The 24,337-nt window shown below is 43.4% G+C and overlaps 1 protein-coding gene across 2 annotated transcripts in view; it reads right to left on the bottom strand.

Moving 5' to 3' along the window:
- Positions 1–24,337, bottom strand: part of LOC137527537 (coagulation factor VIII-like) — a 506,000-nt gene that overhangs the window by 422,395 nt on the left and 59,268 nt on the right. For both annotated transcript variants that reach the window (XM_068248081.1, XM_068248082.1), the window contains exon 4: positions 10,601–10,813. In XM_068248081.1, the coding sequence (XP_068104182.1) occupies positions 10,601–10,813 (213 nt within the window). The remainder of the gene's footprint in view (positions 1–10,600; positions 10,814–24,337) is intronic.

Here is a 24,337-nt window from a genome sequence, read left to right as displayed (position 1 = left end):
CAGATGCCACCATGAACCCCCCCAGGGATTGGACAAGGGCTCCGGGAGGGGAAGGCTTGGCAGCCCCCCAGGGCCCCCCATACCATGGACCATGTGGGCTGGTATAGCTCAGGGTGGGAAGCCACAGTCGCCCAGGGCTCCGCATTCTGGCTATCCCAGCCTGCATGGGGGACAAGAGGTTACAGAGGCTCGGGAGGGGGGACCCCACGTCAAAAACCTGTTTTGGTTCTTGCCTTTTTCATGATTGCTAACTCAGTAAAGTACCAGCCCTTAAAGCGTTGCTATCATATAAATCCGGCATAGTGGGGTCTGAACCCTCTATAACAGTAATTATAGATTGATGGTATACCTTGAAATGAATCAGAGAACTCAGTATAAGATTTTATATAAAAAATAGCATTTGCTTATCATACAGCATATATACAAAATATGAACAGTTCCAAGTAGTGTTTCCTTCTAACAGTATTCCATCTCATCAAGGCTTTAGAGCCAAGCGATCATCAATCTTCTAAGTACATTCAAAAAAGAATAGAACAGTTGTGTTATGTAGAATAAGATCAAAAGTAGTCTCATCTGTATCAATAGCTGTGTATATAATAGCTGTGTAAAACTTGCAGTAATCTTCTTCAAGAAATAGCATAAAAAATAGCTTCTAAAAAAACTTCTTACTAACATCTTAACAAAACTTAATGCTGAAAAATTAATAAAGTAAATCACCAGAATATTAAGCATATTACCCCTTCTCTGTCATCTCTTCAGCATCTAGGACCACTTGTGGGAAGGTAGCTTCTGCCTCATGTGTCTTCTCAGGAGATTGTTGGGCTTCTGCAACTATGAGCTTCAGCTCCTACTTTTATAGGGGTTGGATGCAATATGGCTGCCTAATCTGGACTTTCCCTGAATCCCAGGTTCTGATTGGCTAAAGCTTCCATGCGTAGCTCACTGTCTTTGACATTTAAAATAACCATAACACTTTTTTGTTTTGAATACCTTAATCATAATATTATTGTTTATAAATTCCTTAATTACCTTATCTTGTGGGAATTTACTCAGGTTTGCAATGTTTACACATTCTAATTAGGTCATTTCTGACGCAATTAATTAAAAATGGACATCACCAGCCATCTTGTCTGCTGGCTGCTCCAGACATTGAGACTAAACAATGTCATTCATGATGCATTTCTGATAATATCCCCTTCTGCTAATTAGTTTTTGGAATGTGTCTGTACTTTCCCAGGTCAGGTTGACACTAAAACACTGTACTCGGACCTGTAAGAGCCTTCAGCAATTTAAGGCTTATTGAAGCATACAGGGCTTTTAATATACTCATTTAAATATAAAGCTTATTATATAATTCTTCTTAAAACAATTACTCATATAAGGAATAATTTCAAATTAAATCTTAATCATATACAATCATTTTCTATATATTTGCCTTTCTTATAAATAAATAAATGTAATATTTTTCCACAGGCAGAGGTCATCATTTCATAACAAATAGTATTAATTTTATAAGACTATTAAACCAGCAGGTGGCATAATTTGTCCTCTTTAACTAATTGGGAAAACACCTTCTTTTGTTTTATTTTATAAAGCCGGTCCCCAAAACATCATGTGTTATCAGCTTTCAGTGTTTAGCTAACTGAGACAGCCTGGTACCCAGAACACGTCAACAATTCTCCAGAACCAAAACAATCCCACGAGAATGTTTTACTGTCTCAAATCATCACTGGAAGAATCCAGCATTTCAAAATATATTTCAAAGTATTAAATTATATTATATAGGGTTTAACAATAATTATGTCTTTCTTTAGAAGGGCTGTACTGATTATTAATATTTAAATTGATCATATTTATGTGTAATTAATAAGCAAATAAGATTGCTGCAGTAATGTGAGTTTAACTTGTTCCCAGTCTTTACACAGAAGCCTCTTTAAATGTCAAGGCTACGCACTAACATAAACAAGAATGTTCTGGCTTCTTGTAGCTAGAATAATCTTATAGGCCTCACAGCCTGGAAAATGCTGAGATGTCATAGAGCAATATAAAGTACTCTAACTTTGCAGTTTACAATGAAATTTTGCATAGAACATTAAAACTTAAAATTTATACATATGACACCTTTTCCTGCATAAATAAAACCGCTAGAATTCTGACACCCACGCCATTTTTTTTGTCAGATTTCCCACACTCAGCACATAAAAATAATAAAAAAAAAATCTTTTTTTTTCAAGGACTTCCAAGGCCACAAATGTGAAAAAAAGTTAAATACCTTTTCATAATCCAGATCCATGGAGGACGCCATCCGCGCCCTACCATTCATTCCGCCATGGCTCCCGCAGTAATACCAGCCCCAGTCGGGTCCCGACCCAACCGAACGGGTCGAGTTCTCATTGCACCCTCAATATGGCCCCCACAGATTGCTGCGGCTGCGCAGTCCACATAGACGTGATTGCGGCTGCGCAGCTTTAGGGCCTCCTCCCGCCGCGTCATCAATATGCATTGGACGCATCAGGAGGAGTCCTAGAGCTGCGCAGCCGCAATAGCGTCTATGCAGACTGCACAACTGCGGCAATCTGTGGCGGCCATATTGAGGGGGGAATGAGAACCCGACCCACTCGGAGGGGTCGGGACCCGACCGTGACCGGTATTACTGCAGGAGCCATGGCGGAATGAACAGGAGAGCGCGGATGACGTTCTCCATGGATCTGGATTATGAAAAGGTATTTAACTTTTTCCCATTTGTGGCCTCGGAAGTCCTTTAAATATTGTTTCCTGCTATCTTTTTAACATATCCTGCAAATTTGGTGTTGCTAGGATGTAAGGGGCCTTTGCTATTAACTGCTAAAGTCGGTGGGTGATAACCAACCAGAGTTACAGGGGTGCAAAAGTGCTGAATTCTGCCATTGGCTTTTATTGGGCCCCCTATTTCACTTTCAAAAATCCCAAATCTTTTCAAAGGACGATGGCTCAGCAGTGGCACATTTTCTAGCATTGTAGGGACTCTTAGGGGGATAATGACTGGTGAGTTTCGGGCCCATAGGCCAAAGAGGTCATAGCCTAGGGTCACAAAAACCTGTTTATTTTGGCAATGTTAATGGTGGCGATTCTGACGAACATAAATCGCAGCCATGGCCGTTAGCAAAGTCTGAATCTCACGACATGTCTCATGCAGGTAGAAGGCATATTGTTGTACTTGCACTCCAATGTTGGGTTCCCTACATCTCTGCAAAACAGAGTTACAGGGATGTAAAAGTGCTAAAATCTCCCATAGGCTTTCATTGGGGCCTAGGTTTTGAGGGTAAAAAAGCGCAGTTTCAGCCGAATGGTAAGGTAAGGGCCCGAAACTCACCAGCCCCGAGCCCCCTTAAACTCCATACAAAGCCATAAAATTTGGGGCTGCTCAGCCGTACCGCTCGGGGAGAAACCTGCGCTTTTGTACCCTCAAAACCCTAGGCCCCTATGAAAGCCTATGGAAATGTTCTACCTGCATGAGACATGTCATGAGATTCAGACTTTGCTAACGGCCATGGCTGCGATTTATGTTCATCAGAATCGCCACCAGTACCTTTGCAAAAATATACAGGTTTTTGTGACCCTAGGCTATGACCTCTTTGGCCTAGGGGCCCGAAACTCACCAGTCATGATCCCCCTAAGAGTCCCTACAATGCTAGAAAATGTGCCACTGCTGAGCTATCGCCCTTTGAAAAAATGTGAGATGTGGAAAGTAAAATAGGAGGCCCCAATGAAAGCCTATGGGGATTTTAGCACTTTTGCACCCCCGTAACTCTGGTTTGCAGATATGTAGGGAACCCAACATTGGAGTGCAAGTACAACAATATGCCTTCCCACCTGCGTGAGACATGTTGTGAGATTCAGACTTTGCTATCGGCCATAGCTGCGATTTATGTTCGTCAGAATCGCCACCATTAACATTGCCAAAATAAACAGGTTTTTGTGACCCTAGGCTATGACCTCTTTGGCCTAGGGGCCCGAAACTCACCAGTTATGATCCCCCTAACTGTCCCTACAATGCTAGAAAATGTGCCACTGCTGAGCCATCGTCCTTTGAAAAGATTTGGGATTTTTGAAAGTGAAATAGGGAGCCAATAAAAGCCAATGGCAGAATTCAGCACTTTTGCACCCCTATAACTCTGGTTGGTTATCACCCGCCGACTTTAGCAGTTAATAACAAAGGCCCCTTACATCTTAGCAACAGGAGGATATGTTAAAAAGATAGCAGGAAACAATATTTAAAGGACTTCCGAGGCCACAAATGTGAAAAAAGTTAATGTGAAAAAGTTAAATACCTTTTCATAATTTAGATCCAGTTAATTCCACCATGGCTCCCGCAGTAATACTGGCCCCGGTCGGGTCCCGCCCCCTCCGAGCGGGTCGGGTTCTCATTCCCCGTCAATATGGCTGCCACAGATTGCTGCGGCTGTGCAGTCCGCATAGGCGCGATTGCGGCTGCGCAACTCTAGGGCCTCCTCCTGCCGCGTCATCAATATGCGTGCATACATCGGACGCATCGGGAGGAGTTCCTAGAGCTGTGCAGCCGCAATTGTGTCAATCTGTGGCGGCCATATCGAGGGGGAATGAGAACCCGACCCGTTCGGAGGGGGCGGGACCCGACCGAGGCTGGTATTACTGCGGGAGCCATGGCAGAATGAACAGGAGGGCGCGGATGGCGTCCTCCACGGATCTGGATTATGAAAAGGTATTTAACTTTTTTCACATTTGTGGCCTCGGAAGTCCTTTAAAAAAATGTTTTTTTATTTTTTTATTTTCATGTGCTGAGTGTGGGAAATCTGAAAAAAAAATGGCGTGGGATCCCCCCTCCCGAGCCTCTGTAACTCCTTGTCCCCCATGCAGGCTGGGATAGCCAGAATGCGGAGCCCCAGCCAACTGGGGCTTCGCACCCTGAGCTATACCAGCTCGCATGGTCCATGGTATGGGGGGCGCAGGGGGAGGAGAGGCGGCCAAGCCTTCCCTCTCACCCCCCCCCCCCGGAGCCCTTGTCCAATCCATGGACAAGGGGCTCTTCCCCACCTCCGGTGCCCTAGGAGGAGGTGGGGGCGACGACTCCCTGGAGGGGGGTCATGGTGGCATCTGGGAGTCCCCTTTAAGAAGGGGACCCCAGATGCCCAACCCTCTCCCAGGAGAAATGAGTATAGGGGTACAAAGTACCCCTTACCCATTTCCACAAAGGGTTAAATGAAATAAAAACACAACCACGAGAAAAGTATTTTATCATTGTAAATTAACCATAAATACTTACCTGTACCTTTAAAAAAAAAATTCCCACGCCAATATCCTCGGTAAACGATCCAACGAATACAGTATCCTCTTATCTTGCGATCTTCAATTAAGTTGAATGAAGATCTACGACGCCTCCCAGATAGCAGAGAATGCGTCGTTTCGGACGCATAGCTCCCGGCTCCTGCTGTCTCTCCCCACCTCCTCACCTGTCACCCTTACCTAGCCTGGCATCCGGTGCACCCATGGATGCACCGGGTGCCAGGCTAGGTGAGGGTGACAGGTGAAGGCAGGTGGGGAGAGACAGCAGGAGACGGCAGCTATACGTCCTGCTCAGGACGAATTCTAAGCTATACTAACGGTTCATGAATCATCCGGTTCTTTTTAATGAATCGACTCTTTTTACTTTGAAACTTTAAAATTGATTTTCTCAAAAAGTATAAAGTCTTTTTGAAAAAAAATATTTACTCTTGTTCCCACTATTCTACTTAACCACTTGAGGACCGTGGGCTTTACCCCCCTTAAGGACCAGGCACTTTTTTTCCATTCAGACCACTGCAGCTTTCACGGTTTATTGCTCGCTCATACAACCTACCACCTAAATGAATTTTGGCTCCTTTTCTTGTCACTAATAAAGCTTTCTTTTGGTGCTATTTGATTGCTGCTGCGAATTTTGTCAAAAAAATGATTTTTTTAACTTTCTGTGCTGACATTTTTTAAATAAAGTAAAATTTCTGTATACATGCAGCGCGAAAAATGTGGACAAACATGTTTTTTATTAAAAAAAAAACATTCAGCCTATATTTATTGGTTTGGGTAAAAGTTATAGCGTTTACAAACTATGGTGCAAAAAGTGAATTTTCCCATTTTCCAGCATCTCTGCCTTTTCTGACCACCTGACATGTTTCATGAGGGGCTAGAATTCCAGGATAGTATAAATACCCCCAAATGACCCCATTTTGGAAAGAAGACATCCCAAAGTATTCACTGAGAGGCATAGTGAGTTCATAGAAGATATTATTTTTTGTCACAAGTAAGCGGAAAATGACACTTTGTGACAAAAAAAAAAAAGGTTTCCATTTCTTCTAACTTGCGACAAAAAAAATGAAATCTGCCACGGACTCACTATGCTAAATTGTAAGCACCCCTGTAAAGCCTAAAGGTGCTCATTGGACTTTGGGCCCCTTAGCGCAGTTAGGCTGCAAAAAAGTGCCACACATGTGCTATTGCCGTACTCAGGAGAAGTAGTATAATGTGTTTTGGGGTGTATTTTTACACATACCCATGCTGGGTGGGAGAAATATCTCTGTAAATGACAATTGTTTGATTTTTTTTTTACACACAATTGTCCATTTACACAGATATTTATCCCACTCAGCATGGGTATGTGTAAAAATACACCCCAAAACACATTATACTACTTCTCCTGAGTACGGCGATACCACATGTGTGGCACTTTTTTGCACCCTAACTGCGCTAAGGGGCCCAAAGTCCTGTGAAATCCTAAAGGTACTCATTGGACTTTGGGCCCCTTTGTGCACTTGGGGTGTAAAAAAGTGCCACACATGTGGTACCGCCATACTCAAGAGGAGTAGTATAATGTGTTTTGGGGTGTATTTTTACACGTAACCATGCTGGGTGGGAGAGATATCTCTATAAATGACATTAGTTTGATTTTTTTTACACACAATTGTCCATTTACAGAGAGATTTCTCACACTCAGCATGGGTATGTGTAAAAATACACCCCAAAACACATTATACTACTTCTCCTGAGTACGGCGATACCACATGTGTGACACTTTTTTGCAGCCTAGGTGCGCTAAGGGGCCCAACGTCCTATTCACAGGTCATTTTGAGGCATTTGTTTTCTAGACTACTCCTCACGGTTTAGGGCCCCTAAAATGCCAGGGCAGTATAGGAACCCCACAAGTGACCCCATTTTAGAAAGAAGACACCCCAAGGTATTCCGTTAGGTATATGGCGAGTTCATAGAAGATTTTATTTTTTGTCACAAGTTAGTGAAAAATGACACTTTGTGGAAAAAAAAACAATAAAAATCAATTTCCGCTAACTTTTGACAAAAAATAAAATCTTCTATGAACTTGTCATAAACCTAACAGAATACCTTGGGGTGTCTTTTTTTCTAAAATGGGGTCACTTGTGGGGTTCCTATACCGCCCTGGCATTTTACGGGCCCAAAACCGTGAGAAGTCTGGAAACCAAATGTCTCAAAATGACTGTTCAGGGGTATAAGCATCTGCAAATTTTGATGACAGGTGGTCTATGAGGGGGCGAATTTCGTGGAACCGGCCATAAGCAGGGTGGCCTTTTAGATGAAAGGTTGTATTGGGCCTGATCTGATGGATAGGAGTGCTAGGGGGGTGACAGGAGGTGATTGATGGGTGTCTCAGGGGGTGGTTAGAGGGGAAAATAGATGCAATCAATGCACTGGGGAGGTGATCGGAAGGGGGTCTGAGGGGGATCTGAGGGTTTGGCCGAGTGATCAGGAGCCCACACGGGGCAAATTAGGGCCTGATCTGATGGGTAGGTGTGCTAGGGGGTGACAGGAGGTGATTGCTGGATGTCTCAAGGTGTGCTTAGAGGGGGGAATAGATGCAAGCAATGCACTGGCGAGGTGATCGGGGCTGGGGTCTGAGGGCATTCTGAGGGTGTGGGTGGGTGATTGAGTGCCCTAGGGGCAGATAGGGGTCTAATCTGATAGGTAGCAGTGACAGGGGGTGATTGATGGGTAATTAGTGGGTGTTTAGGGTAGAGAACAGATGTAAACACTGCACTTGGGAGGTGATCGGACGTCAGATCTGCGGGCGATCTATTGGTGTGGGTGGGTGATCAGATTGCCCGCAAGGGGCAGGTTAGGGGCTGATTGATGGGCGGCAGTGACAGGGGGTGATTGATGGGTGGCAGTGACAGGGGGTGATTGATGGGTGATTGACAGGTGATTGACAGGTGATCAGTGGGTTATTACAGGTAAGAACAGATGTAAATATTGCACTGGCGAATTGATAAGGGGGGGTCTGAGGGCAATCTGAGCGTGTAGGCGGGTGATTGGGTGCCCGCAAGGGGCAGATTAGGGTCTGATCTGATGGGTAACAGTGACAGGTGATGATAGGGGTGATTGATGGGTGATTGATGGGTAATTAGTGGGTGTTTAGGGTAGAGAACAGATGTAAACACTGCACTTGGGAGATGATCTGACTTCGGATCTGCGGGCGATCTATTGGTGTGGGTGGGTGATCAGATTGCCCGCAAGGGGCAGGTTAGGGGCTGATTGATGGGTGGCAGTGACAGGGGGTGATTGATGGGTGGCAGTGACAGGGGGTGATTGATGGGTGATTGACAGGTGATTGACAGGTGATCAGTGGGATATTACAGGGAAGAACAGATGTAAATATTGCACTGGCGAATTGATAATGGGGGGTCTGAGGGCAATCTGAGCATGTAGGCGGGTGATTAGGTGCCCGCAAGGGGCAGATTAGGGTCTGATCTGATGGGTAACAGTGACAGCTGGTGATAGGGGGTGATTGATGGGTGAGTGATGGGTAATTAGTGGGTGTTTAGGGTAGAGAACAGATGTAAACGCTGCACTTGGGAGGTGATCTGACGTCGGATATGCGGGCGATCTATTGGTGTGGGTGGGTGATCAGATTGCCCGCAAGGGGCAGGTTAGCAGCTGATTGATGGGTGGCAGTGACAGGGGGTGATTGATGGGTGATTGACAGGTGGTTGATAGGTGATTGACAGGTGATCAGGGGGATAGATGCATACAGTACACAGGGGGGGGGGGGGGGTCTGGGGGAGCGGGGTCTGGGGAGAATCTGAGGGGTGGGGGGGGGTGATCAGGAGGGAGCAGGGGGCAGTTTAGGGAATAAAAAAATAGCGTTGACAGATAGTGACAGGGAGTGATTGATGGGTGATTAGGGGGGTGATTGGGTGCAAACAGTGGTCTGGGGGGTGGGCAGGGGGGGGTCTGAGGGGTGCTGTGGGCGATCAGGGGGCAGGGGGGGGAAATCAGTGTGCTTGGGTGCAGACTAGGGTGGCTGCAGCCTTCCCTGGTGGTCCCTCGGACACTGGGACCACCAGGGCAGGGGGCAGCCTGTATAATACACTTTTTATACATTACAAAGTGTATTATACACTTTGTATGCGGCGATCCGGGTGCTAGTAACCCTCCGGCGCTTCCGAACGGCCGGCGGGTTACAGCACGAGGTGGGCGGAGCCAGTCCCCGGTGGTCGATCGCGTCACGAATGACGCGATCGCGCCGCCCATGCCCCTACAAGGACCGCCGCCTCTGTGCATGCGGCGGTCCTTGCGGGGTCCACTTTCTGGCCGCCTCTGTGCGTTGGGCGGTCGGGAAGTGGTTAACATTCCCAGCAATTTTGATGTTTTTAGCTTTTAAAGGGGCTTTGCTATTAACCGCTAAAGTCGGCGGACGTTTAATTTTCCCACGTCAGAAGGAGATCTTTAAAATCAATTTTCTCAAAAACTATAAGGTCTTTTTGAAATTTCTTTTTTCCCCTCTTGTAGTCACTGAAAAAACTCAGGTGTTAGACACCTTGAAACATCTTTTCCAGCACTTTTGTGGCCAGCATAAATGTTTCTAGTTTTCAAAGTTCGCATTCCCATTGAAGTCTATTGCGGTCCGCGAAAGTTTGCGCAAACCGAACCTTTTGCGGAAGTTCGCGAAAACCCCGTTCGCGAACCTAAAATCGAAGGTTCGGGCCATCTCTATTTTGCACATTGGCTGGCTAATGTTGGATTTTGGCCAGTGATGTTACAACTAAATTGGCCACAGTTTTGAGGTTGCCTTGGTCACCATATCACTGTAGGTTGCATTGTACTAACTCAAACAAAGCCCCTCCTAGAACAGTAATATCATAGTACATTAATGAAGTACTTTGGTTTTACTTATTATTTAATTTTGGGATGCATAGTGGCATATTGACAATGATTAGCAATATTACCTCACAGCATACTATCCTGCACTGAATGTGTATGTTCTTCCCATGTTTGTGTGGGATTCCCCCAGTCATCCAGTCTCCTTCCATGTGCCAAACACATATTGGTCATTTATTCTAGACTATAATAAGCGTAGCAGACTATAACTACACACACACATACAACCAGGGTAGCTGGTAGCTTAATGTGAGCACACCGAATTGCTGTTGTTTTCTACAGCTTCCCAAGTACTTTAAGTCCTACAGGAGTAAAGTACAATTGTTAGCTCATTATTACAAATCAGGTAGGGTTATAAGGCATACCTGGAAACATATTCCTATGCCAGTTGGCAAACAAATAATTATAAAGATAAATGTAATACCTGGCTTGCAGATTAGGAGAACACCAAATAAACCAGTATTTATGTCATATGTTGTATTGCTGTGAGAGTAATAGGCAGATGTTATACACTGAGAGTCAGAATCAGCGGGTCCATAACTTTCTGGGATATCCCAGGAATATGTGTATACTTGTCCAGGTGGGATAGCATCATCTGCCTTTTCCTGTTTGATTGTTCTGTCATCATATCCTGCACCTAGGAAATAAAAAAAAGTCAGAAATTACTATCCAATGTTTTTATGCTATATGAAATGTGAAAACAAAAGTTTTCTTTTCTTATCTTGTTCTTATCTATGCAATACATTTCATCACCCAGCAAGAAAGAAAGTCCTAAACCATGTAACATCTGTTTGAAGGGTTTTTGTTGTCATTTTAATTTCAAAGGTGAGATAACCGACCTGATGCTGCTTTCTAATCTTGTTTTGTGAGTGAAAGCAGATCTCTGAGGAGGATAAACTGCACACAGACACCATGCTTTGGTTTCTCTCAGGAACACGCAACTGTTCTCTTTTCTTTCTCTGCTCTCTTTTCTTTCTCTGCTCGCTCAGTAAACATTATTTAACACTTCCTGGTTAACAAAGACAACATTGTCACATGACTCTAGATCATATGTGTCAAACTCTGGCCCGCAACCATATGGGCTTGAAAACCGCCACGGCCTGCACTCTCGCCATGGTGCGCACCAGTCCAGCATTAAAAAATGAGACAAGAGGGAGAGGAATGTGGAAAAGAGAAATGAGTACATAAAAAAGATGGGGACATGGTGGAGGAGACGCAAGAAGAAAGAGCATGGGGAAAACAGAAACGGCAGAGATCTCACCAGAACTGCAGCCAGTGGCATAGAAATAGGGGTTGCTGAGGGGGCCAGAGGGGCACCGAGGGGCCCACCCTCAACCAGAGTACTTACTCTATATTGGTCCTGTGTTGGTAATATGCCCTTCTATAGATGCTTTAAATAGTAGTAATCATTAACACATTGTTTCCCATCCCTTTCTTGCACCTCTGACACTGTGGTTGTGCTTGATTGGTTTTGGTGCTCCGTATCAATTGTTATGTATAGAGTGCTTGGGAGCCCCATGTAAAACTTGCACTGGGGCCCAAAGCTTTTTAGCTATTCCACTGACTGCAGCCTTCTCTGTCCCATTTGGGAAAGACATGCTGATGAAAGAAGCCATAACATTTGGGAGAGAGGAGATAGCAGGGGAGGAGGGGGACCTGGAAAGAAGAGACACACACACTGGCAGAACAAAAGATAAGGGAGATCAAAAAAGTCAGGTTGGCAATCAATCTAATCTCAAATTGTCCTGAGTTTACAGCTTACACAGTCCTGCCTCCTCTGCCTTCTATGGCCTCAATTCACTAAGCTTTATCAAACACTTTATGAAACGTTTGATAAGTTACCTCATAGGTAAAATCTAATTTTGAATTCACAAAGGTGTTATAGATATATTGAACGTTTTATCAATAAAGCATTCGATAAATATATAACACCTTATTGAATTCAAAATTAGATTTTACCCATGAGGTAAATTATAAAACGTTTGATAAAGTGTTTGGTAAAGCTTAGTGAATTGAGGCCTATGTGTTCAAGAGATGCTCCCAGCTACACATCAGTTCTGTCTCTTCATTCACCTCTGAAGTCACTGTGCTAGCAGACACACTTTAAAATTGCTGCTAAGACAGGGGCGGGGCACATCTATCAGGAAGAATAACAGTACTGTGCATTGCCTGCACGTACTGGTCAAGCTGGCCGGTCAGCTGATCCTCTGTCGGGCCAGGTGAGACTGATCACTGCAGCCTCTCCACTCACCAGGATGCAGGAGGGGGACCTTTATTAGGGCTGGTTCAGACGGACGTTTGGAGGCGTCGCGTTCGTTGGCGTTGCGTTCGTGATGCGTTCGGGCTTTCAGCAGCGTTCGCATTGCGTTCGGATGCGGTCGCGTTTTTTCTTCCCCTAGAGGGACATTACCCGTCGCGGTTAACCGCCCCTGGAAGCAACATGTAGCTTCCAGGGGCTCCTTGAACGCCAGTAAAAATCGGGACCCGAACGCCGCGTTTGTGCAAACGCGCATAAAAGCTTGGTACAAATGCTCCCATTCACTTGAATGGGAGCGTTTAACGCCAAGCCCCGAACGCTGGCAGTAAACGCTCTGCAAACGTCCGTCTGAACCAGCCCTTAGAGAGGGAAAGAGGTAAGAAGTCGGCCTTTTCCTCTTTTGTTAGGCATCCAGCCAGCAGCCCAAAACACAGAGGCTGGAGGTGGCCCGGGGGGAGATCGCCCTCCATCCCCCCGGGCCAGTCTGTGCCTGCCCCCATGAATTCTAGACAGGGCCGGTTTAAGCAACAATGGGGCCCCAGGGCAAAATAAACCTGGGGGGCCCCCCCAACATATACCCCGGAACAAAAATCGGCATTAAGGGACCTTTTTTGCAGCTGGTATAGTCAGGGTATGAAGCCCCAATCGGTCGGAGCTCCACATTCTGACTACCCCAGCCTGCATGGGGGACAAGGGGTTAAAAAGTTTCAGGAGGGGGGACCCCACATAATTAAAAAAAAAATTCCCACACTCTAAACATAAAAAAAACTGGGAAAATAGGAAAAAATGCCAGGGATCTTCATACAGCCATATTGCGGCTGTACAGCGATTCCTGGCCAAAACGCTGTGGCTTGTATGGACCCCCAGGAAACCCCGTCAGGAAATGTATTGCTCTCTCTTTTGATGCATGTAAAATTACACTACCGTTAGATTTGCTACTAAAAGTGACACTTACCGCATTTAAAAGTATACTTTTTTCCTTCGAAACTTTAAAATCGTTTTCTCAAAAACTATAAAGTCTTTTTGAAAACGTTTTTTTCCTCTTATTTCCAATGATCTCCTTAACATATCCTGCAAATTTAGGGTTTCTAGCACTTAAGGTGGATTTGCTATTAACCATTAAAGTCGGCAGGTTTTTAAATGTGTATTTTTTTTCCTTTGAAACTTTAAAATCGATTTTCTCAAAAACTATAAGGTTGATTTGAAAAAAAGAATGTTTCCTCTTGTAGCCACTGGGGGCCCCTACAAGCTCTGGGGCCCTGGGGCAATTTCCCCCTTTGCCTCTATGGTAGCGCCGGCCCTGATTCTAGAGGTTTATTTATGCAGGAAAAGCTGCCATATGTGTATGTTTTACGTTTTAATGTTCTATGCAAAAATTCATTGTAAACTGTAAAATTGAGGTGCTTCTTTAAAATATTGCTCTGGGACGTCTCTTCATATTCCAGGTAGTGAAACTCATAAGATTATTTTAGTTACAGAATCTAAAACATTTTTGTTTACGTTACAAGCATATTTCAAATGTCAAGGTTATAGATAACACAGGACACAGCAAGTATGTCTGGGCACACACACTCTAATCCAGTGCCACTTGCCTATGGAATTCCACAGGGTTCTGTATTATCACCATTACTCTTTGCAGTCTACATGCTCCCGCTGGGCAAAATAATCCAGAACTATGGCCTAGGATACCATTGTTATGCAGATGACACACAACTGTATCTGTCCTTCAAACCTGGCACTCAAAACCCATCAGCATCCATAAATGCGTGTCTAGCGGATTTACAAACTTGGATGAACACCAGCTGGCTGAGGCTGAACTCTGACAAAACAGAGGTGTTGGTGGTAGGTGGTCCATGATGGATAAAGTTCAAAATGCTCACCACCTCAAACGAGCAATTGGGGGAGATACCGTACAGTATAAAGACTCTGTGTGAAACCTTGGGGTGATCCTGGATGGAAATCTAAAACTCAGACAGCAGGTATCAGCTGTCGTCAAGTCTTCCTTCTTTCATCTAAGAAATATAGCGAAAATCAAACACCTTATCCCAGCTGAAGACCTACCTACATGCATGCATTTGTATCCTCCCACCTAGACAACTGCAACACCCTGTTCATCGAATCTACAGATAAGGTTCTGTGCCCCTTACAACTAGTACAGAATGCTGCAGCCAGACTCCTAGCCAATGCCCCCTGCAGCTCACACACCAGTACTGCAAACTCTTCACTGGTTGACAGTAAAAGGGAGAATCAATTTTAAGATCTGCCTGCTGACATTCAAGGCTTTAAACCACATGGGACCCAAATACATAGCAGATCTATTGGAACTCTATGCCCTTCCATGCACCCTCCGCTCTGCCAACAAGATGAAGCTGGTTATTCCCAGGATACACTTAAAATTTGGTTGCTCAGGCCTTTTCCTATGCAGCCCCTACTCTATGGAACTCACTTCCACAATCAGTACTAGAGGTTCCTTCTCTGGACAGCTTTAAAAAAAGGCTAAAAACTCACCTCTTTTCCCTAGCCTTTGAGACTGCATAATGCAGGGTCACAGCGCTTTGAGTCCCCAGGGATAAAAGCGCTATAAAAATATTACTGCTATTGTTATTGTTATAAATGTTTTGTGTGAAGACTGAAAGAAGCGAGTTTAAAAATCACATTACTGCAGCAATCATATATGTATATTTGCTCTGTTATTACACAAATAGTATATATATATATATATATATATATATATATATACACATATATATATATATATATATATATATATATATATACACACATATATATATATATATATATATATATATATATATATATATATATATATTTGCCTTCTAAAGAAAGAATTATTGTTAAACCCTATAATTACATATAGTAGAATTTATTACTTTGAATTACATTTAAAAGCTGCATTCTGCTGGTAAAAGTTTGAATTGCATTTTATATGTTTCGGTTATGAGTCTTATCAAACATTCTGGAATGTCAATAATAAAACATTGCAAGGTTGTCCCATATTTAGGACAATTATGCCACCTGGCGGTTTCATAGTCTTATAAAATTAATATTATTAATACTGCTTATTATTTAAAAATGTTTAAATAGCGACGTCTGCTGGTGGAAATTATTACATTTATTTGTTCATAATTGAAAATGTTTTTAAACTATTAGGTTTTAATATGCAATTATATTCTATGATTAATTGTTTTAAGAAGAATTATATAATAAGATTTATATTTAAATTAGTATATTAGAAGCCCTGTGTACTTCAGTAAGCATTACATTATTATATCTGTAATTCACTGATTTTCTGGGTCTACATGACCAATTTTATTTTTGGAAAAGGACAGACACATTTCAAACTAATTAGCAGAAGGACACATTATCAGAAATGCGTCATGAATGACATTGTTTAATCCCAATGTTTGGGGCAAAAAAGTCAACCAGCAGACAAGATGGCTAGTGAAGTCCATTTTTAATTATAGACGTCAAAATGACCTGATAATCAAATGTCAGTATGTGTAACTCATTCTCAGAAGATAAGTTAAATAAGGAATTTGTAAACAATCTTAGGTATTCAAAACAGAACCAGAGATTTAGGGAAATTCCAAATTAGGCAGCCATATTGAATAGAGATGTGGCGAACGGTTCCCGAACCGTTCGCCGGCGAACATCTCCAAATCCCTGGGGCTCTTACTACTTCCGGGTCGCACTGACCCGGAGTAGTACGCCTGCGCTGCCCGGCGGAGCGCGTTCTAGATCGCGCTCCTGTTGCCGAGCACTTTCTGCGCGTGTGCGTGACGTCATAAATGACGTCACGCTCGTGCGCAGAGAGTGCCCGGCAACAGGAGCACAATCTAGGACGCGCTCAGCCGAGCAGCGCAGGCGTACTACTCTGGGTCAGTGCGACCCGGAAGTAGTAAGAGCCCCAGAGATGTTCGCCGGGCGAACAGTTCGCCACATCTCTAATATTGAATTCTTGTGTATAAAAATAGGTGGTTTTGAGAGCTTTCAGAGACATCCAGATTCCAGACCAAATCTCTCCTGAAAGACACCTACTCAGCTACAGGCCAAAAGCTGCCTTCCCAAACGTGGTTCTAGATGCTGAAGAGATGACAGAGAGAAGGGGTAATATGCTGAATATTCTGGTGATTAACTTTATGAATTTTTCAGCATTAAGTTCTGTTAAGATGTTAGCAAGAAGTTCAGTTAGAAGCTATTTTTTATGTTATTTTTTTCAAGAAGATTACTACAAGATTTTACACAGCTACTAGATACAAAGCTATCGATACAGATGAGACTACTTTTGATCCTAATCTAATTAAAACAACTATTGTTATACTTTTTTGAATGTGCTTAGAAGATTGATGATTGTTTGGCTCTAAAGACCTGATGAGATGGAATACTGTTAGAAGGAAACGCTACTTGGAACTATTCATATTTTCTATATATGCTGTATGATAAGCAAATACATTTTTTTTTACATAAAATCAAATACTGAGTGTTATGATTCATTTCAAGGTATACCGTCAATCTATATAATTACTGTTATAGAGGATTCAGACCCCTCTATGCCGGATTTATATGATGGCAACGCTTTAAAGGCAGGTCCTTTACTGAGTTAGTGATTATGCAAAAGGCAAGAACCCGCACAGGTTTTTGACAACCAAATAGGATTTTATTTTAGCATGATGGACAGCATACGAAAGCCAGCATAGACATTAGAACATGGAGGCAGGTCCTGAGGTTGAGAAAAGCTGGCATTATGTATGAACTCAGCCCACTAGCAGCAGTCTCTGCTGTCAACACAGTAGGATATTCTTTTGATAGCTGACATCATGAACTAGATGACATCTGAAATCAATGCCACCTATAAAGGTTTGTAGTAGCGTGGTGACATTAGGGATAAGCAGTGAGAGCACTGCAGTAGCAGTGTGTGGCCTCTGGTCAGCCATCACCAGGGAAACCACATTGGTAACTGTTATGGAGAGTGTACGAATCTGTGAGGGTCTTTCAATGTAAAACTATTCCTCATTTAATTTAAAGCAGAGTTCCCAAAGCCTGTCCTCAAGGCCCACCAACAGTACATATTTTGCAGAAAACCACAAACATGCACAGGTGAGGTAATTAGAGTCTCAGCAGAACTGATTAACTACCTCTGTGGATTTCCACAAAACATGCACTGTTGGTGGGCCTTGAGGACAGGCTTGGGGAACTCTGCTTTAAAGGGGCACTACAGCAAAAAACTATACAATTTAAAATATGTACAAACATATACAAATATGAAGTACATTTTTTCCAGAGTAAAATGAGCCATAAATTATTTTTCTCCTATGTTGCTGTCACTTACAGTAGATAGTAGAAATCTGACAGAAGTGACAGGTTTTGGACTAGTCCATCTCTTAATAGGGGATTCTCAGGGATATATTTATTTTCAAAAGCACTTAGTGAATGGCAGTTGCTCTGTCCAATTGCCAAAAAACTGTTGGCCAGCATCATTGTTTAAATCCTTTTTCAGGAATATCTTTATAAAGAATAAAAGCCTTGTTGAGAATCCCCTATGAAGATATGGACTAGTCCAAAACCTGCCACTTCTGTCAGATTTCTACTGCCTACTGTAAGTGACAGCATTATAGGAGACAAGTAATTTCTGACTCATTTTACTTTGGAAAAAAATTAACGTCTTATTTAAATTTTACAGTTTTTCACTGTAGTGCCCCTTTAAAGAACCACTGTTTTAGCAAGAAGATAATATTCAGTGTTCTCCCTTAAGACATATTCTAGAGAAACAACTGAGTAATCAAGCAGCTCGGGGTGACCCAAACCACTAGGAATGTATAGGGGGCTAAAAGAGACTGAAAATCCCTCCTACTAAAAATAAATGCTTGGTGCGATTTGCCTTCTTAAAACAGAAGAAAAATTGCAATAATTCAGCTTTAAGTGAGCATGTGTTGTTACCCACAATGCACCTCTACTGAATATGCAAAGCATCTCTTTATGCCCCTGTAAGCCAGGCTAGCATCCAGAGCCGGCGCTGGTGTATAGCATGCCTATAGCTTTAAATTTTACACAGCCACATCAACCCCACATGTAGGCAGCCTGTTTCTGACTTTTGGTCCTCATCAGTACATGGCTGTATGTGATATGGCTTAGACCAGTACAACAGAGTAACCAAGCAGCAGGGGGTGACCCAAACCACTAGGAATGCATAGGAGGTTAAAAGAGACCGAAATGCCCTCAAACTAAAAAGCAAAGTTTGGTCTAATCAAGGCAAATCAGACCAAGCATTGCTTTTTAGTAAGAGGGCTTTTCGGTCTCTTTTAGCCCCCTATACATTTCTAGTGGTTTGGGTTATTCACTTAAAGCTGAATTATTGCAAGTTTCATTCTAGAGAAACAAAATTCTGATCATTTTATTGGTACATCATGCTTTGTGGAAGGCCATTGAGGTTTATATGTCAAATGTACAGACAGCCTGGCACAGTGAGAAACTAGAGGGGTAAACAATCACAGCATGAAAATCAAACTAAGTTTGCCTAAAATTTGGAAGAACTCCAAATATAGCCAGGAGAATCCGCAGCTATGTAGTGGGTATACTGTCCGCAGAGACGGGACAAGGTCCTCCAGCACCCAAGGCTGAGACACCGAAGTGCGCCCCTCTATCCCTCCCACCCCAGCCGTCACACACTGTTTGCTATTAGACTAAGAGGCGCCCCACGGCCGCCAACCTTCGCAGCACCTTAATCTCTAGTTATCTGGCTTGCAGTCGCTGTCATCTATCCCCTTATCTTATTTCTCTCTGCTTCAAACACAATAGGGGAATGATAGGTAAATGAGTTGTGCGCCCCTCCTACACTGCGCCCTGAGGCTGGAGCCTCTCTCGCCTCTGCCTCTGCCTCGGCCTGGCCCTGACTGGCCGTCACATTCTCATGGCAGCCAGTAGAAAACTCCTAATGTGATGGACATCTGGCCTACAGCAGTAACACATGGTAAACTGGAAGTTTCTCTGTATAAAAAAGAAAACCCTTGTTTACTGATGATATGAACACCTTGTATTCCTGATTGAAGCCAATACATTTCCTTAACCTCCCTGGCGTTTTGATTACACGCGGTGCATGGCCGCGGGAGGGTTTTTTTGACCTAATTTTTTTTTATGTAGTTAGCCGAGCGCTAGCTACATGATTCCCCCCTCCCTGCTCTCTCCCTCCCACGCTTCCGATCGCCGCCGACGTTAATACCCATCAGGAAATCCCGTTCTGAACGTGATTTCCTGTAGGGCTTCCCCCTTCGCCATGGCAAAGATCGGACTGACGTCATCAACATCATGATGTCAGGGGGAGTCCCGATCCACCCCATAGCGCAGCCTGGCGGTGATTGGCCAGGCTGCGCAAGGGGTATGCGGGGGGGGGGGCCTCTTTCGCGGCGGGTATCGGCGTATCAGCGGCGAGTGGGAAAACATGCAGCTAGCAAATTGCTAGCTGCGTGTTTTAAAAAAAAAATTATGCAAATCGGCCCACCAGGGCCTGAGCAATCCACCCCGGCGTTACTGGACTAGCTGAGCTCGTCCGTAACACCCAGGTGGATAAACTGCATGTGAATGTCTATGGTCCACATCGATTTCTGCTACAGCTGTGTCAATGTCAAGCTGCTAAGTGCAGTCATCGGATCACTGGTGCCGAACGGTGGTTACCAAGGGCAACCATTTCACCAAATCTTTCAGAGTTTTTTGTAGTACATAGCTAATGTCACCCATACTATATGTATGAAAGGAGGCAGGAGCAGCAGCCAGCAGGAGGAGTAGGTGACAGTCCCTGAAATGGAGCATGGACTGCATTAGCAACTGTCATGAAAAGCTGGGTATTATTATTATTATTATTATTTAGTATTTATATAGCGACGACATATTACGCAGCGCTGTACAGTGTATATATATATATATATATATATATATATATATCTCGTCACTAACTGTCCCTCAAAGGAGCTCACAATCTAATCCCTACCATTGCCATATGTCTATATTATGTAATGTAAGTACTGTAGTCTAGGGCCAATTTTTAGGGGGAGCCAATTAACTTATCTGTATGTTTTTTGAGTGTGGGAGCAAACCGGAGTGCCCGGAGGAAACCCACGCAGACACGGAGAGAACATACAAACTCTTTGCAGATAGTGCCCTGGCTGGGATTCGAACCAGGGACCCAGCGCTGCAAGGCGAGAGAGCTAACCACTACGCCACCATGCTGCCCGTTATAGTGCATTGTCAATGCCACCGGGTATAGTGCATTGTCAATGCCACCCAGAAGTGTATAATATAATTCAGGTGAATGGAGGACTAAAAGGCAGCAGGAGAAATAAATGTTGAGCCCAGAGACAAACCGTGGACTGCATTAACCACTTCAGCCTAACTGGATGAAATTTCTCCTCCAGTTAGGCTGCGCATGCTCCCGCGGGCCCCCCCGTGCGCGCTCCCGCTACCGGCCGTTAGCTTAGCGAACAGTGAAAGGGATTATAGATCCCTTTCACCGATCGCATCTCCCCGAGGAAAAGCCGACAGCGTCTCTCCAAACAGTTCCCCTGCTTCTATCTTCTTCCTGGGAGCGATCGAACTATTTGACTGTGGCCATCTTGTGGCCAAATAGTAAATCTACACCCACATACATTTTACATTAAACAAATACACTTTTTTACATAAAAAAAACTGTTTACCTCCCACACCAAAAATTACCCACATACAATTTTTAATACAAAAAAAAATGTTTTACAATAATAAAAAAAAAAAAAAAAAACATAAATAGTTACCTAAGGGTCTGAACTTTATAAATACGCATGTCAAAGGATTGTATTAATATATTTTTTAAAAATTATGGGCTTGTAAATACTAATGGACGCAAATTGAAAAATGCACCTTTATTTCCAAATAAAATATCGGCGCCATACATTGTACACACATGTATGAATATCAAACTATAATGGCCAAAAGCTGAGAAATAATAATTTTGTCCATTTCTTTCTTAATATTCCTGTTAAAATTGATTTAGAATAAATTAATTTGCAGCAAAATGTATCACCCACAGAAAGCCTAATTGGTGGCGGAAAAAACAAGATATACCGTATATACTCGGATACAAGTCGACCCCGTGTATAAGTCGACCCCCAAATTTGATCCCCAAAAGCTGGTATTTCTCAAAGTCTCAAGTATAAGTCGACCTAGGAAAGTTGATGGCTGCAGGTGGGGACTAGGAGGGGTTACTGGCTCTGCACTTGGGGTCCAGAAGTAATGCCTGCACTTGGGGAACAGGAGAAGTTAATGGTTGTAGTGCATAAAACTCTGCAGCCATTAACTCCTCCTGGTCCCCAGGTGCTGCTTCAGCTTTTCACTGTTCAACTCATTTTGTTCTGCATTCTGTATGCAGAGCGGATATCCTGAGTACTATGGCCAGTTTTCCCTATAAACTTCCCCTCCAGCCGCTATTGTGCCTGCCATTCTCTCTCTCCCCGGGTGGCCCCTCTCTCCCCCGTGTTTAGTGAATGCCCCTCTCTAGCTCTCCCTCCCGCCTCCTCCTAATTATAATTGTGGCCAGTTTTCCCTATAAACTCCCCCTCCCCTTCCAGCCGCTATGGTGCCTGCGGTTCTCTCTCCCCGGGTGGCCCCTCTCCCCTGTGTTCAGTGAATGAATGCAGTGTAGAAAGCTGACATACGTTACCTAATCCACCGCTGCGCGCTGTGTCCTTTGATCTCCTCTTCGCTCATGCCGGCGAGCATATTATAGCGTCTCTCCTGCTTCCAGTACCATGTGACATCGGGAGTCACATGGTACTGAAGCAGGAGAGACGCTATAGTATGCTCGCCGGCATGAGCGAAGAGGAGATCAAAGGACACAGCGCGCAGCGGTGGATTAGGTAACGTATGTCAGCTTTCTACACTGCATTCATTTACTGAACACGGGGGAGAGAGGGGCCACCCGGGGAGAGAGAACGGCAGGCACCATAGTGGCTGGAAGGGGAGGGGGAGTTTATAGGGAAAACTGGCCACAATTATAATTAGGAGGAGGCAGGAAGGAGGGAGAGCTAGAGAGGGGCAGTGCAGTGTAGAGTAGTGAGGAGAAAGGGGCACCCCGACCTCGGCTACAAGTTTGGAAATTTAGGGCTGACGCGACTATAAGTCGACCCCCCCACTTTTAAATTGTGAGTCAGTCCTAAATTTCTCGACTTGTAGCCGAGTATATACGGTAGATCCATTCATTGTGCCGAGTAGTGATAAAGTTATTGGCAAGTGAATGGGAGGTGAAAGTTGCTCAGATGCAAAAAAAATTCAACCCTGTAGGCTGAAGTGGTTAATAACTGTCATGGAGAGCCAGGTGTTGTACATTGTAAATGCCACCCAGAAGTGTATGATATAATTTATGTGAATGGAGGAAAGGCAGCAGCAGGAGGAGTAGGTATCGAGCCCTGAGACGGAACATGGACAGCATTAATAACTGTCATGGAGAGTTGGGTGTAGTGCATCGTCAATGACACTAAGTAGTGTATATATAAATATCATACACATTATAGAAAAAGTAGGTGGGTCACACCAAGATGGCACTGTTTGGCACTCCCCCTTTCCTCCCTCTTCCTTTTCTCCCTTTTTCATTATCATTATTTTCCCATTTCCAGTTCCTCCCTAATTCCTCCACTACCAGCTTTTTTCCTTACTCTGCTTTATGTGCTTCGTTTGTCTCACTCTTTTGCAGACGTTCAACCTACACTTGCTACTCACTGCAGTCCCCACTTCACATTGGTCTGGAAAAATGGACCGCTGAGGATCCATGGTGGCAAATTCAAATCCAAACCCGATCACAGTGCCTTTGATGAATGAGACCCAATGTCAGTGAAATTTACAAAAGTGAAAGTAAACAGTGCTTCCGTGTAGCACCATTTTGTGGCCAAAAAGTAAAAATGCACCAACAGAAACTATTATAATGAAAAATACATATTTTTTTTTAATTAATTTTAACCCCTTTCACCCCTAACCTATAGTTACCAAAATAAAACACTTACCAAAAATACATAAATAGTTATCTTAGGGCATTTTTAATACGTATGTCATGAGGGTAAGTGTTGTTTTTTTCTTTTCTTTTTTTTTGGGGGGGGGGGTGTAAATAAATGCTTGTAATTATTGATATACTATAAAAACCACTAAATGGTAAAAATACACCTTTAATTCCAGATAGAATATTATCGGCATACATTGTAACAGGGGCACAATTTAAATGTTGTAATAACCATGACAAATGGGAAAATAGAATGTGTGGGTCTTATCTATTGTAGCACATTGCTGAAAACTGAGAATTATTTTTTTTCATTTTTTTCTTATTATTCACTTTAAAATGTGTCTAAAATAAAGTAATTCATAGCAAAAATTACCATCCAAAGAAAGCCTAATTTGTGTTGAATAAAAAGTAATTAAAAAATACTTGGAAAAAAAATATTACCAAAAGAAAGCCTAGTTTGTCCTGAAAAAAGCAATGTATGTGTTTGATGGCATAGGTAATAGAAAGTTATTGCTGTATCAATAGTGACATGGCTGATATGCCACAATTGTCAGGAACCTTAAAATGTAACTGTCGGGTATAAAATAAAAAATCAATTCCTTATTTTTATCTGGTAAACAAGTAATAAGGATGCTAACCAGGCAATCCAAAAGTTAAAAATCACTCTTACTTTTCTTATCAATAAAACAACATTTCCCAGTTTCCCTGGCTCTTATTTGGTACATCTGCCGCACAAAGGAAGTTGCAGGGCATGCTGGGTTGTCTTTTTTTTGCTTCCTTACTTTTCCCTCAGACATAACTAATGCAGCCCGGTTGGCTGAAGCCTCTTTCCATCCTGTTCCCCCCCCACACACACACACACACACACACAC

The sequence above is a fragment of the Hyperolius riggenbachi genome, chromosome 8 (genome assembly GCF_040937935.1).
Source record: "Hyperolius riggenbachi isolate aHypRig1 chromosome 8, aHypRig1.pri, whole genome shotgun sequence".
NCBI classification, from domain to species: Eukaryota; Metazoa; Chordata; class Amphibia; order Anura; family Hyperoliidae; genus Hyperolius; species Hyperolius riggenbachi.
Note: the sequence above shows the minus strand (reverse complement) of the source record. Positions and strands in the feature narration are given on the sequence as shown.